Raw genomic sequence first — 16454 nt, 5'->3', positions numbered from 1 at the left:
CTCCAGCCAGCTCCTTACCCAGCCAAGAGTGTACCCATCCAAGCCTCTGGCTGCCAGCTTCTGCAGGAGAATGCTGTGGGAGACAGTGTCAAAGGCTTTGCTGAAATCTAGGTAGACCACATCAACAGCCTTTCCTTCATCCACCAGATGGGTCACTAGATCATAGAAGGAGATCAGGTTGGTCAAACAGGACCTGCCCTTCATAAACCCATGCTGGCTAGGCCTGATCCCCCGGTCACCCTGCACATGCCGCATGATCTCCCTCAAGACAATCTGCTCCATAACCTTCCCTGGCACCGAGGTCAGGCTGACAGGCCTGTAGTTCCCCGGATCCTCCTTACGACCTTTCTTATAAATGGGAGTCACATTGGCAAGCCTCCAGTCATCTGGGACCTCACCAGTCAACAAGGAGCGCTGATAGATGATGGAAAGCGGCTCGGCTATCACCTCCGCCAGTTCCCTCAGCACTCTCGGGTGGATCTCATCTGGCCCCATCGACTTGTGGCAGTCCAGCTGGAGCAGTAGGTCTCTGACTGTTTCTTTCAGAATCACAGGGGGGTTAGTGTGCTTCCCGGCCGAGATTACCAGGTCAGAGAGAGGGGTATCCTGAGGATAACTGGTCTGACTTTTAAAGACAGACGTAAAGAAGGCATTCAGAACCTCCGCCTTTTCCTTATCCTCAGTGGTCACATTCCCAGCCTCATCCAGCAAAGAGTGGATATTCTCCTTTGTCCTCCTCTTACTGTTAACGTATTTATAAAAGAGTTTCTTATTCCTTTTCACACCAGCAGCTAGGTTAAATTCAAGCTGGGCTTTTGCCTTTCTGATTTCACCTCTACACATCCTAACAACTTCCCTGTATTCATTTTGAGTGGCCTGTCCCTCTTTCCACAGGCGGTAGATTCTCTTTTTCTCCCGGAGCCTCAGGAATAGCTCCCTATTCATCCACGCCGGTCTTCTTCCCCGCCGGCTCATTTTGCAGCTCAGGGGGACTGCCTGCTCCTGCGCCCTTAAGACTTCCTTTTTGAAGAGCAACCAGCTCTCTTGGACCCCTTTGCTCGCTAGGACTGAATGCCAGGGGACTCCCCCTATTAGTCCCCTGAACAATTCGAAGTCCGCCCTCCTGAAGTCCAAGGTAGCAGTATTACTATTCCCCCTCCAGGCTCCACCGTGAATCACGAAGTCTATCATTTCATGATCACTCTGTCCAAGACAGCCTCCAACCTCCACATCTCCCACCAAACCTTCCCTGTTTGTGAACAGCAGGTCTAGTGGGGCAGTTCCTCTCGTGGGCTCCCCGACCAGCTGTATCAGGAAGTTGTCCTCTACGCATTCCAGAAACCTCCTAGACTGCTTCCTCTGTGCTGTGCTGTACTCCCAGCATACGTCAGGGAAGTTAAAGTCCCCCATGAGGACAAGGGCAGGCGACTGTGCAGCTTGTGCCAGCTGCTTATAGAATATCTCGTCTGTTTCTTCATCTTGATTTGGGGGTCTATAACAGACGCCCACCAGGGTGCCTGTCTTGTCAGCCCTTCCTCTGATCTTTACCCATAGGGATTCAACGTTATCGTCCCCAGTCATAATCTCAGTAGCGTAAAAGCATTCCCTAACATAGAGAGCTACACCTCCACCCCGCCTTCCTTGCCTATCTTTCCTGAAGAGTTTATAGCCATCCATTGCAGCACTCCAATCGTGGGAGCAATCCCACCACGTTTCCGTTATGGCAACTAGGTCATAGTTTGCCTGCTGCACAATGGCTTCCAACTCTTCTTGTTTGTTGCCCATGCTGCGTGCATTAGTGTAGACGCACCTCAGCTGAGCCCCTCGCCTCTCACCTAATCCCACTACCACTTCCCCAGGCTGCTCTCTAGCAGGCCTGGCTTTATCCCCCTCCCCCTTCCTATCTAGTTTAAAGCCCTCTCTACAAGTCCCGCCAGCTCCTGGGCAAGTATCCGTCTCCCTTTTGGAGACAAGCAATTCCCATCATCAGACCTCAGGCCAGATGCCGAATAGACCACCCCATGATCAAAGAATCCAAAATTTTTACGCTTGCACCAGCCTCTCAGCCATGCATTTATAAGATGGCTTTTCCTGGTCATCTCAGCGTTCATCCCTGTCACCAAGGGAATGCTGGCAAACACTACTTGTATGCCCGCTCCATCAACTAACTTCCCCAGTCTCCTAAAATCATTTTTTATAATCCTCAGGCTTCTAACAGGGATCTCATCACTGCCGGCCTGAACTATCAATAGAGGATAATAATCAGAGGGGCGGATAAGGCTGGGGAGTTTTCTAGAAATATCCCTGACCCGGGCTGCAGGAAGGCAGCACACCTCCCTACGGGTAGGGTCAGGACGACATATTGGACCCTCTGTTCCTCTCAGAAGAGAGTCACCTACAACTACCACTCTCCTTTCTTTCTTGGAGGAGGCAGTCTTTAAACGCGGAGCTGACCGCCTCACCTTAGGCAAGCTTGGCGGCAGTGCTCCCACATTATCATCAGTCACCTCTCCCTCTGGTTTCAGGGTTTCATACCTATTACAGAGAGGGATCAGGGGAACCGAGGTAGGTCGAGAACTTGGGGGTTGCCTGCGACGCCGGGATGAGACCAGCTGCCATTCCTCATCTTCTCTCAAGCTGTCTCTCCCTGTTTGACTACAATGAGAGAGAGGGTCCATTGTTCTCTCCGTCTGGGTAGTGCAATCTCTGCACCTTTCTCGCAGAGAGTCACTCCACCAGTCAATCTCTCGCTCGCACTCCCTGATGGTCCGCAGTCTACTTACCTCCTCCCTAAGCTCCACCACCAGGTTGAGCAGCTCATCCAGCTGCTCACACCGCACACAAGTGGCATCCTTCCCATCCTCCCCCGGCAGCAGCAGGCTGAGGCACTCCCGGCAGCCAGAGACCTGAACCGCCACATCATTAAGCAGACCCTCTGTCTGGGTTGCCACAGTCTTCGCATGGGAAGCACGTTTCCTGGTGAGGACCATGACTGAAGGGGGGGTGTCAGTGTAAACAGGAGAGCCAGTCACCTCAGAAAAAGACAAGAGCACCCACCCTTGCTGACACAAGACACAGCCTCTGCTCCCCACTGCTGCCTTAATGAATGGGCAATGAAGTGCTAGTGGCCCTCACACACTGACTACCTCCACCCAAGGTGGCCAGAGCACCTTTCCACACCTTCTGGCTTGTGTTGTGTGGGCGGGAACCGGTTCCCGCCCTCCCTGGTCTATTTTTATTCACACAACAAATGGGTCAAGGTCAAGCCCCAGAGATAAAGAGCAGGCAGAGTCGACACCACCCCCGCCGAGTCAAGATCCCGCCCACAAGCTGCTAGATCCCCGCTAGCAGCGCGGCACCACTGCTAGCTTCAAACTAGCCCTAAAAAGAGCTTTTTTGGTCAGACTTTTACTTGAGATCCCTTGCCCAGCGCAGTCTTACCTGCTCTGACGCACGTCACCGCAGCAAATGGCCGAAGCCACGTGCTTGGGGTTTTTAAACTGAGCGGCGGACGAGCCGGCACCACCCCCGCCGAGTCAAGATCCCGCCCACAAGCTGCTAGATCCCCGCTAGCAGCGCGGCACCACTGCTAGCTTCAAACTAGCCCTAAAAAGAGCTTTTTTGGTCAGACTTTTACTTGAGATCCCTTGCCCAGCGCAGTCTTACCTGCTCTGACGCACGTCACCGCAGCAAATGGCCGAAGCCACGTGCTTGGGGTTTTTAAACTGAGCGGCGGACGAGCCGGCACCACCCCCGCCGAGTCAAGATCCCGCCCACAAGCTGCTAGATCCCCGCTAGCAGCGCGGCACCACTGCTAGCTTCAAACTAGCCCTAAAAAGAGCTTTTTTGGTCAGACTTTTACTTGAGATCCCTTGCCCAGCGCAGTCTTACCTGCTCTGACGCACGTCACCGCAGCAAATGGCCGAAGCCACGTGCTTGGGGTTTTTAAACTGAGCGGCGGACGAGCCGGCACCACCCCCGCCGAGTCAAGATCCCGCCCACAAGCTGCTAGATCCCCGCTAGCAGCGCGGCACCACTGCTAGCTTCAAACTAGCCCTAAAAAGAGCTTTTTTGGTCAGACTTTTACTTGAGATCCCTTGCCCAGCGCAGTCTTACCTGCTCTGACGCACGTCACCGCAGCAAATGGCCGAAGCCACGTGCTTGGGGTTTTTAAACTGAGCGGCGGACGAGCCGGCACCACCCCCGCCGAGTCAAGATCCCGCCCACAAGCTGCTAGATCCCCGCTAGCAGCGCGGCACCACTGCTAGCTTCAAACTAGCCCTAAAAAGAGCTTTTTTGGTCAGACTTTTACTTGAGATCCCTTGCCCAGCGCAGTCTTACCTGCTCTGACGCACGTCACCGCAGCAAATGGCCGAAGCCACGTGCTTGGGGTTTTTAAACTGAGCGGCGGACGAGCCGGCACCACCCCCGCCGAGTCAAGATCCCGCCCACAAGCTGCTAGATCCCCGCTAGCAGCGCGGCACCACTGCTAGCTTCAAACTAGCCCTAAAAAGAGCTTTTTTGGTCAGACTTTTACTTGAGATCCCTTGCCCAGCGCAGTCTTACCTGCTCTGACGCACGTCACCGCAGCAAATGGCCGAAGCCACGTGCTTGGGGTTTTTAAACTGAGCGGCGGACGAGCCGGCACCACCCCCGCCGAGTCAAGATCCCGCCCACAAGCTGCTAGATCCCCGCTAGCAGCGCGGCACCACTGCTAGCTTCAAACTAGCCCTAAAAAGAGCTTTTTTGGTCAGACTTTTACTTGAGATCCCTTGCCCAGCGCAGTCTTACCTGCTCTGACGCACGTCACCGCAGCAAATGGCCGAAGCCACGTGCTTGGGGTTTTTAAACTGAGCGGCGGACGAGCCGGCACCACCCCCGCCGAGTCAAGATCCCGCCCACAAGCTGCTAGATCCCCGCTAGCAGCGCGGCACCACTGCTAGCTTCAAACTAGCCCTAAAAAGAGCTTTTTTGGTCAGACTTTTACTTGAGATCCCTTGCCCAGCGCAGTCTTACCTGCTCTGACGCACGTCACCGCAGCAAAAAAAAAAAAAAAAAAAAAAAAAAAAAAATAACTTTATAACTATATGGTATAACTCTCTTGATTATACTCTCTTGATATAACTATATGGTATAACTCTCTTGATTTAATTAGCATTAGACCATGCATTAATTTATCTAAATATAGTTTACATCTATATTGTAAACTTAACAGTTGTAATCTATCTGCTTATCACCTGGAACACATAAAGTAAAAGCAGGGGATCAGAAAATTTGTGGTTGAAATGCTTTGAATTTCCTGATTAATTACATAAAATGTCAAAATAAGAATTCAATTCATGCTTAAAAAAACAAAATTATAGCAACAACATCTGCTATTTTGCAAGTTCACGTTCGCAGAGAGCACGTTTTTAAGATGGGAAAATTGTGTACATATTATAAACTGCATGTTTACCTGCTAATAACAATTTCAATTTTGCCATAAGTTTATAGTTAAATCACAGTATAATCAGATTTTCAGTGATCTGGACAGCCATGCTGGAAATTATGAATGAAAACACAATGGGGCAATTTTTGTATTACCTAGAGGTTGAGAGACCTCACAGAATGCCATTAGGATCCTATCAGGATTTAACGAAATGATGGTTGTTGAAGAATTACAGAGCAACCCCAATAATTGGAGAACTTCAGTGCATTATCTGTTAAACAAGTGTTCATCTGCTCCATCTGTTTTTCCAAATGTTCATGTTTAGGCATTGGGATCCTCATCTTGGTTATGTTTCCTGGGTGCTGAAATAATACAAACAAATTACACAAAGGAAGAAAAAAAAAAAAGCATGGTAAAATTCTGTACTCTAAAAATGAATCTTTGTTCATTGTATATGCTCTTGAAATACATGTTAGAATGATTATCTTCAAGCAGTTGAGAACAAACTGTGACATTTTTGTGGCTCCAGCTCCCCCAAATATTTGTCCTACTCTTGTTAGGGAGGTTGCCATGCATCCAGAGACGTTTAAAGTAATCACTCAGCAGGTCTACACTGAACAGTTAAGTGTTTTTAACTTCTTACTGATATAAGTTTCTATCTTTAAAAATATACCAACTGTTAACCATATCTGTTTAATTGCTTCACTAGCAGCTAAGTTATATCCACTGTAGTAGCACGATTTTCCTCAATACATGAATCTCTTCTAGGTATGGTATGCAAAGGAAATGGTAATCATCATATTCTGTCAATTAAAGTGTTTTCTTTGTAATATTTTACAGTGCTACAGGGAGGCGAGCTACTCTGATTACTCCCTGTGAATTAAAATAAACGCCTGTATATTTCACCTATTTGAAAAGAGGATTCTTCAAAATATGCAGCCCCTTACTGAGTTCAAATGATTCTTCCTAATTTTCATTTAATTGTCAAATTAACAAAAACTTAAAACCTTTCTTATCAACTCCAAGTTTTCCTCCAGGCAATATTTGTCTATCACTGATCTCAATTATTGTTGCTTGTTTATGTAAGGACATGCTAACAGTTTCAAATAAGCTGTCTCATAATTCTTGCTTCAGAGTCGGAATAAAAAAATGAAAACAATCAGTCTATTTAATCCCATGTCCAGACAGAAGAAATTACTTCCTTTTTAAACTTGCAATGGCAAGTAGGAGGTCAAGGAGAGTTCTGTTTTTCAGATGTTTCTTTTGAAATAGAGTCTTGCAATCTCAAGGATTCTTTCTTGAATCTTATTCACATAAAGAAAGAGATTATAAAGAATTTAGGAGGTAAACCTGAAACTTGCAGCTGAAATATGTAATTGTTTTAAACTGTTATCCAAAACCTTTATTGGAGGTACAGCATTATATGTACTGGCATATCTAACCTTCTGTAGTCTGAAAACCTCCTCATCTCATTATAGTCTGAGCTGAGAGAAGATTTGAAAATATCATCTGCCCTAAAATATTCCTAAGGCTTCATGTCCATGTCTAGATGTGATCTGAGAATATTTCTAAAACACTATTACCATGGATGAGACAAAATGAATGACAATCCATGTGGAGTCTGGATTCTGGGATTTATTTAAGAACAAGAAAGACCAGTTCTAGCCTACTTGTTTTATTTGAGGCACACTCTTTTTCACTGCCTGCAGTACTATGGTCACTAATATTTCCCTCTCTTCCTGGCAGGGCAGTCACCACTGGGTCAGACAGGAAGAAGTTTGATTTGGTTCCTGCTGTGCTGCTGCTCACTGTGACATACTTTGGGTGCTGTGGGCCAATGTCACTGGGAACTCCCCACCCCAGCAGCTCTATGCATGCAACTCTTTTCTCCAGAAGATTCCCCTATTGCTAGGATATTTCCTTCAAGCAAGAACTTCACCTCTTTTTCAGCCCCCCAAATCCCATTTTTCCAATGTAAGTGCTCTACGTGTGGAATCACAATGCATCAGACTACCCCCTGTTTCTGCCTCATGTCATTTTATTAACTGGAGAATTCTGGATGTGCCACTTCTATTTTGCCCAGGTATTATCAAAGTTTACAAGCAATCCATATTGGTTGCAGCTGGCAAGGAACTGCTTGAGGCCTTGAAAGCTCAGATATCCACCTTCCCCCATACAACCAATTGTCTGCCACCTCTTCATATGCAGAATTTGAGCTATTTTTATTTTATTTTTTTTTCTGCAACAGCTGGGCCACCCACATGTTCTTTAACTCTGCACTTGGGTGACAAATATCATGAGAATAACATTGCCAACACTTTGGTCTCAAGAGAACTGAGCTCTCCGGAGCAATTCAAGACTCCAGTCACCTACCCAAGGTAATTATAAGTTATCTGGTATGGGTTGCTTTGGTCACCACTTGAGATCTCTCTTAACTGGTAAAACTTAGCCCCTTACGATTGTAGCACATTTCAAAGATAATCAGCTAAACCTTAGTCTCTGAACAAGTAGATTTGTTCAGTTTGCTTCCTGTTTTTTTCTCACATTCATATGTTTACCTTTTACTGCTTTCTACTACAGGCAGCATCACAGTTGATGAATTAGCTTAAGCTTAGAGTCTTTTCTTGAATTTTTAGCCATGCCACAGAGTCTGTATGTTCCCACTGCCTCTCTGCAACTCTGTTCTACATTCCCCAAACTAGTGTAATACATTTTTCTGTTGAAGGAATACAATATATGTATAGAGGGTAAACTATAAAGAATGAAAAACATGAGAAAAACATAATTTGGAGTTTCCTTTTAAGCTTTATTAAAATATTCTGAAGGAATATTTAGCATATTTTTATGTTATGCTTTTATAGAACTAATTGAAAACAATGTTAGCAAGTAAACATGTTTAGAAGTGTATACTTTCTTCAGGGAGGTCTAATAAAGCAGCTTGTTATGCACAGATCCTCTCTTCCAGTTCCCCTGGTATCTTTGTATCTTCGATGTGCTCCAAATACCATCTGCTGCTGCTTATGTGCCTCATCAGTGAAATGTAAACTGAAAATACTGCACACTGGCACAACAAGTGTACACTGAAGACACATCTTCCTCTATTGGTGAAAAACAAAACCAGAACCACATTACAGTAACAGCTACAGAATGTAAAATATTCATGGTGGCCTGTCATGCCCTAGAAGTTCTTTTTTTTAAGCTTAGAAATGCATTAAATGCAGCAACCATTTTTTGCTTGCCTAATTGGCGCTTGCAGCTCCAACAAGCTGGGTAGAGTAATTCTTAACGGTAAAAATCAGTGTAATGAACACATTAGCTCTGTTTTTTTCCTAAAGATTAAATGCAATTTCTCTCATGAGCAGGCAGCCTGCTTAATTTGTTGAAAGTTTCTGCACTCACAAGGTATTGAGAATATTCTTCATACAGCAAATCAGAAGGCCAAGTAAGTTATCTCTTCTGGGCTCGAGGCACTATACTCTAAAACTCTGAGATTCATGAAGCACAAAATGCCCAAAGTGCAATTTGATATTGAACAGCACTCTAAGTGCAAGTTTTCAGTTAGTTCTCCAAACATCTATATTGCTGTTAAGTGTTCCGTAGGTGATTAAAAGTATCTAGAAGAAATCTTCCCATGCTTGGAAAATAGCATCTTGGAAATAGGCTGTGCTGTAAATTAGTGTTGTGTAATTGAGACTTAAAGACAATTTTTTGCTGGTGAAAGGTTATCATGTCAGTGACAAGTTGGGCTGGTTAAAATGGGATGTGTGGTCCAGGACTGAGCTGGAGGATTAATTTTGTTGTCCCTCATGGTGGCTGGTTGGCTTACCATGTGTCAAAAGGAGATGATTTAATTATTACTGGCACAGAATCATGAAAATGAGGTTTACAAAATCATCATTAAAAGATATAAAATACTGAAAACTAAATACAAGCAAAGGTGTGTTTTTTTTTTATTATATATTATTACTGGCACAGAATCATGAAAATGAGGTTTACAAAATCATCATTAAAAGATATAAAATACTGAAAACTAAATACAAGCAAAGGTGTGTTCTTTTCTGCAGTCCTTTTAATTTATTTTGGTTCTTCTAGCTTTATTAACTTTAAGTTTTCCTCTGTATTTTTTTAATGAGGTAAGACCAAAATTATTTGCTTGTTTGTTTGTTGTAGCTAACATGTTCCCATATTATAGAACTCCAGATACAGAAGTGGAATGAAATAGCAGGCAGAGTGAACAATGTATACTCAGAAATATTTGCCCAGTAAAACTCAAGGTCTCTGTGACTTTTGTCTGGATGAGAAATGTGGGCATTGTTTAAGCTGGTTGGGGCAGGAAAGTGATTTCAAGTTACTTTTTTGCTTATCATATATATATGATATAAAAATATCATAACCCAGTTTCACCAAAAGCTTCCTAAAACTTTTAGCTTTGGTTGTGCTGCATTTAGTGGATTGGATTTGGGATAGCATATACCCATACCTAAGGAATGTTACAATGATAAAATAATGCCAAGTCATCTTGTTTTATTATCTATATCTTAATGTGAAATCAGCACTATAATTAGGTAATTTGAAAATGTAATAGAACTTTGTCCTTGAATTATTACAGATAGATTGCAATGACAGCTCTGAGCCAAGAGATGAAATAGAGAAAGGATAGTGTAAACTGCATGGAGTCACTATATAATAGCAATTTTCAGTGTTCTTGTAATAGATACTGTCTAATAATTACACATTGCCTAGGGAGAATTCATCAGACTAGTGTAACAAATAATAAAGCACATTATCATGATAAGTGCATGAATTAAGTTAGAATCTCAAAAAGTACAGAAGTTCAGTAATTCTTTTAGGAAACTCAATCTACATTAGCAATTTCACCAAAATGAGGGCATGTATTGTGTCCCTTATTGCAAAATAATGGAATTGTCTTTAATAAAAAATAGGGTTTTGATTGTAGAGTGAGATGGTAGATTTTCATTGTTTTGGCTGTAATAAAGACAGATGCAGGACATTATGTATTTAAAATGAACATTTTTACTCACTAAAGCTATATACATTATATACAACATGCAGTGCCAGACTGATAGATTGCTGGGAAGACAGAAAGAATGTCAGTTTGCATTAAAACAACAGCATTACTTCAAATGGTCCTACCAGTGTAAATGAGATAATAATTCTGGCTCTCAATCTGCTATATTTAAGCCAATAGGGTCCATTTTTTCTTTTAGCATAATTTCTACTAAAGTCAATGGGTCAAATTCTGCACTTAAACACACTTGGACAACATCATCTATATCAGTGTAACCACACAGACCTAAGTGGTGGCAGAATTTAGCCCTTTGGCTTGCTTTATTTTACAGTGACTTTCCTGCCATTTGCAGACCAGACAGACTGACCCGTAAATTTAGACCTATGGCTATTGCAGTTGTACATTGCTCCATTTTCCTTTTGATCAATTAAGAAAAAAAGTTCCTCCTGAAACTTAATTCTTAGATTTGCTGTATCATTACAATCTTTTTTTCCTTCAGTATAATGAATACTGAGTTGTGTAATTATATCTAGAAGAGGCATTAAATAAAGCTCACAATTTGAAATATTGAACAAAGTATAGATTTGTGAGCAAAACGTAGCTTGTGTAAAGAATTATTCTATCTCCCTCAGTATCTTATGAAAATTCTGCTTCTCCTTTGGGAGCATATATCAGTATGTGCTTCAAATTTCTTATCCATTAAAAAGAAGACATTGCCATTATATAATGCTAAACTGAAGAGTCCTAAATTGCAAATAGTAAGTTACAAAACTTGCCATGTAAATAGAAATCAGTGCACATACACATCCAGTGAACTAGTACTACTAATAATTGGCTAGAATATAGAAAAGAATAGGTAGCATGAACATATAATTAAAGTTATGAAGGTTATAAAAAATATATGGTTGGTGTTTCTAACCGGAATTTACAGATGGTTTTCTTATTTTTTTAAATAAAATTTCATTTGTAAAGAATGGTACTTAATATTTGTTGGAGGAATGAAGTAAAAACTAGAAGGAAGAAAGGCTGTTCTGTGTTTATTGTTGTACAGACTTCTTAGCTACTCTTCCTGGATCACGATGCTGGATATATGACAAATTTCTCATCTCATTTAGAGAAGTCCTGAGCTATGTAATTTGATAATCGTACTCTAAAGAACTCATGTATGCCTTGAATTGGAAAGAAATTAGATGACATAGGATAGGTGTCCTCTAGGAAGCACAGGTAATGCTGGGGTTTTCAGAAGTATTTTGGTAGCTAGTTTCATTGTTAGGTGCCTAAATGTTGCTAAAACGTAGTTCTGAGAACTCAAGTCCCATTACCTTTAATTGGTATGTAGGTTAATGTGCACTGCTAGTGCTTTCCTGGAAATATCAATGTTTTAACTCAGATCAATTTCCCCAGAGGAAATGTGGTAGGATCTGTAAAGTGATACATATTAAGTCAGCACCATTGCATTAAATGACCCTCTGAGTGGAACAGGCTATACTGCTTGAACATCTGATATGTTTGTCAAGCAGTTAATGCTACTGATGTAGCATGTCAGTCAAATGTAATAACCCCTTACACACTATACTAGCTTAACAGTACCAATAGAAACCAATGAAAAGGACCTGCCTTTAATGCTTGAATAAACTCTGAAATTAGACACTGAAACCATGTAGGCTCCTTTGGAAGAGGTTCTTGTTTTTTTGTTGTTTTTTTTTTTCCCCTGAAAACTCCTAAACTCCTTTGTAAATACTCTCTGTTCAAAGTTATGACTGGATTTTTTTAAAATAATGCTCTCTAGACCTAAGAATTGTGCCTTCTAGATGCAGTACATGGAGTGGAGATGTTGTGGTTCAGATACCTTCATATCCTCAGGGCCAGGACATCTTCCCAGGCTAGGAGTTTAAACCCTCTTAAACAGGCACTGAGCTGAAACATGTCTTTCATTTTAGTTTGTTTTATGATTCTTGGGTAGAAGGCAGGAAGCATCCTACCAAGGCATGAACATGTGAATTCCTCAGTTTTCTCCTATTCTTTCTCTCAGAGGTCTATGTTAGATAAAATTCCTTTAGGAGCTGAAATTTGCAGTGCATGCAGTATGAAGATATCAGATTTATCCTAGAACTACTGTCACAATTTGATTGTTAGGGATCCAGAGACAGAGAAGAGATAATTAACTTTGGTGCTTGACTGTCTGTTTCAACTAGATATTATTTTACCAATTTACATGACAGTCTTAAAGGACAGAAAGTTTTTTAAGAAAAACAAAAATCTGTGGAAAGAACAAAAAGGTCTTGGCATCCTGTAATGCAGTAATGCCATAAATCTTTGCTTGTATACTGCTTTGAAGTCCGTGGAGAAAAGTGCAGTAAACCTGCAATTTTATGTTATGAAAAACACAGATAGCTCCTCCACAAAATTTGCCTTTTATCTGCAGTTTATTTGGCTTTCAACTTCAGTTCTCTCTAATAGCATTGCCTGATTTTGTAACTTCTTAGTACAGTGGAACTACAGATTTTATCCAGACAGTTATCAGGCAGTAAACTTCTTTAGATACCACAGAATATATACTTACATTTTTAGTTTTGTTGATCTCTGTGGGAATACCATTCAGCCTCTTGTAACTGGCTTTGAACTCCTGCCACATTTTCATGCATATTCTACAAGCTTATGAATGTGCCTGTTTTTATTTTGGCTGCCAATTTCTGAGATGTAGAAAGGTGTTGATTTCTCTGCTACTAGCGTGTTAGAAGACTTCTGCACCGTGGCTGAGATATTGGAATGGCAGCAGTGCTGTGCTCTGATTACCCAAATGGAATGTTTACACTACTTGCTTTTTAAAATGATTGTCTTTATGTGCTTCTGAGTGAACTAAATCCCTTTTTCTTCTTAACCTCATGCAGTCCTGAGGCAGCAGTAGGAAAAGTGCTTAGTTTAGAGTTGTTTAGAGTACTGTGTGAGCTTGCTCCTTGTGCTGTGCAGTTGCACGCAGGTCCTTATTCCAGTTCCCACTGAGTGCTTAGAGGTCATCTTCATATTAGATATTCTTTTACACAAATGATACTCTGTCTGACATCACAGGGATACCCTTAACTCTTCTTTTGCAAGTTCTGTGTCCAGTGTACGTGCAGTATGCTCAGGATCCTGTGCTCAGCTTTGCAGTGCATGCACAGCCACTAAGGAACAGCCAGGGAGTTCTGGCTGCACTGGCTGCTTCCATCCCCTCACATCCATCTTATGTTGTTCATTTTAGCAGGCATTTCAGCTGGGGAAAATTTGGCTGCACATTTTCTGTAAGTGATGGGGAACAATGTATATTTTACCTGATTTATTATACAGTTTCACCTTCCTCTTGTTCTCTTGTTGCTGAGTTGCAGGTAAATAAGATGATCGCAATTACTGAAAGCCCTGTGGTTTGTGCAGCGTTAGATTTTTCTATAATGAGCCATCATTATGATTTGGGAGAAGCTTGTTTTGCTTGAATGGTTTATCAGAGGTTTGGTGTCTGTTAATTGTTTCTTGGCTTTTTTTTTTTTTTTTTTTCCTTCTTCATTTTTATTCTCTGACTGTTCTGTTTGGATTCCAAGAGAAATGCACTTTTTGTTTATCTAATACTTTAATTAAACTACTGTGCATTGTTATTCAAGCATATCACTGCTGGTATTAAATAATAAAAACAAATTGCCAGCTGCAGGACAAAAGTCAGGGACACATTTTGGAGGAAGTTTTGCAGCATTATTGACACAAATTTATACTGATGCACTGCAAACATACAACTGTTATGGAAGACAGAATTTTCTCCTGTATAGATGGTGTGGCTCTGGGTTGTCTCACCTATGTAACACCCTGTGTTTCAGTTCCTTCAATGGAGTGTTGGGAAATGGCTCAGCAGATATTGGACAATGTGCCTTTTGCTCTCTTGAGTATGAATGAACTTCCTCCATAGACTGAGCTTTATAAATCAATCGCACATGCTCTGAACCAGACAGGGAATTGGTGGGCATTGTGTGAGGGGTCACTGACACTGAGGGACAGCAGTCCCACCAGTGCCATTGCAGGAGGGCACTCCTGAGGCAATGGGCACGTCTGTTCACTGCCGTGAAGTGGGATGAGCCATCAGACACTGCTGAGCTCAGCGGCTGCAGGCTGTGTGTTTGCTTGTCTGTGGTCAGAATGGTTTCATAAGTCCCTATCCACATATTTGTAAGCACAGTTCAATTTTAACAGCAGGAACAAAACACAACCCGCAAGACAATCCGTAGACCCATGCTGCAAATTGGAAAACTTCAAGAGGCACAGGTTTTAAAGAAATGTTTCAGGATGGTTATTTGACACTTCCATCAGCTTGAGTTTAACCTGTAATTCTTTGTGAAGCAGGCTCCCCAGGGCAGTAGTCGTGGCCACAAGCTGCTGAAGTTTAAGAAGCGTTTGGACAACGCACTCAGATGTTAAGTTTGAATTTTGTGTGGTCCTATGTGAAACCAGGAGTTGGACTCAGTGATCCCTAAGTCCCTTCCAACTTGGGATATTCATTGATACTGTGGTTCCATGATTACATGGACTCAATTCCCAGATTGCTTAGTTCTGCTAATCACTGGTTTGAGGAGCTTCATGAGATTTGCTGTGTCTCTTCCTAATCAGAGTATATCTCTCACCTTTCCTCCCTTTGTAGTGTTTTTTCCTGTTTTGTTTCCCATGTATCATCCTTATGGTCATGCAGTAATCAATATAACAGCAACAAGATCATGCTGGAAAATGTTATCTTCTTAACTGTAAGGCTGGATCCTTAATTCTAACCTTGCCCCAGAGTTTTGTGGCCACAGTCAATAACTCCAGCTGGAAGGATGAAAGCACTTACTGCCACCCAGGTTCGTATTACTGCTTTGTGGGTTAAGAAGCTTGATAGTTCTGTCAGGGCATTTAATTGTTATTGATTTGAATTTAGTGACTTACTTCCATTTGTATACTAGTGACTTAAATATCTGTGAATTTCTTGTTTATTTACAGTGATTTCATGTTTTATTAATCAGGCCGATTGAGGCCTTTGAACTCACTATGACGGCGGAGCAAGTGCACAGTGCTTTGCAAATATCTGCAGATGGATCATATTTAAAAAGAAAGCAGTACTCCTCCTTGACTTATTCTACCTGTCTCAAACACTGCACAGCAGGCTAACAACAGAAAGGTTTCGTGTAGCACAGGTAGTGTGCTGTTCAAAGCATTTCAAGACCGTAGCTGTGAGTAAATGACCAAGGCATGCAATCAACTGATCTAAAAAGCACGTTAGGAATGTCTGTTACTTTATCTTGATATGCACTTTTATTTTCTTAACAGAGCAAAATACTTCTGAAATAGATGAGATTTCCTAAAATATCAGGCAGGACTCACTGGATTCTACTGATTTTGAGTATAGTACTTTTTCCTTGAATAATTCAGTGTGACATGTAGCTGTCAGATATGCAACCCAAATTCTGAAACTAGTTCATATCTGAATGATAATGCTCAGTAAATCACTGGTGGTTTTGCATTTTTAAAGCACAGTCTCCTAGTACTGATGAGGATTAAAAAATGCATTCTTGATACACTCAGAAAAGGAAACAGGAGATTGAAGTTCTGGATAATGTCTGAACATTCACAGTTGTAAAAGAGAACTGAATCTATATGCACAATTACTGTTTTCCTCCCATTTAAGCCAGTGAAACTGAATAAAAGAAGTGTTCAAGGTGCACAGTATGCTGTTTGTACTTTTGTTTGCAATTGTCCAAAAAAAAAACAAAAACCCACCTGCTTCAGAGAAAATTTATGGCACAAAATTATCTATTACTATCTATTTCTAGCATGTATAAATTAATACCACTTAAATACATGTGAGAGGAATGGACTGTGCACTTGGGAGAAGAGACCGCAGAGATAGGTGTGAGTTGAGGAGTTTCTCTGCAGTTTTAAGGGCTGTGTGGGTTCTGTCAGTGGATCATACTCAGTTTTCCTCTCTGCCTCATCCCTGGGCAA

General features: G+C 42.0%; 1 protein-coding gene across 1 annotated transcript; it reads right to left on the bottom strand.

Moving 5' to 3' along the window:
- Positions 1 to 1904: 1904 nt before the first annotated feature.
- Positions 1905 to 3454, bottom strand: LOC125701118 (uncharacterized). The gene is made up of 3 exons (XM_048962742.1): positions 3442 to 3454; positions 2784 to 2992; positions 1905 to 2655 (listed from the first exon to the last, which is right to left on the bottom strand). Exons 2-3 carry the CDS (start codon positions 2960 to 2962, stop codon positions 1905 to 1907), a joined length of 930 nt encoding a protein of 309 aa, XP_048818699.1. The 5' UTR covers positions 2963 to 2992; positions 3442 to 3454.
- Between the last annotated feature and the right edge of the window lie 13000 nt (positions 3455 to 16454).

This window comes from Lagopus muta, chromosome 1, assembly GCF_023343835.1.
Source record: "Lagopus muta isolate bLagMut1 chromosome 1, bLagMut1 primary, whole genome shotgun sequence".
Lineage (NCBI taxonomy): Eukaryota > Metazoa > Chordata > Aves > Galliformes > Phasianidae > Lagopus > Lagopus muta.
This window is presented reverse-complemented; position numbering and strand designations above follow the sequence as displayed.

Excerpts from the sequence above, each read along its gene's own strand:
- LOC125701118 (XM_048962742.1), bottom strand. The coding sequence starts at position 2,962 with ATGCGAAGACTGTGGCAACCCAGACAGAGGGTCTGCTTAATGATGTGG. Across the intron at positions 2,656-2,783 it reads TGGTGGAGCTTAGGGAGGAG|TCAAACAGGGAGAGACAGCT; the intron begins GTAAGTAGACTG and ends CTCTCATTGTAG.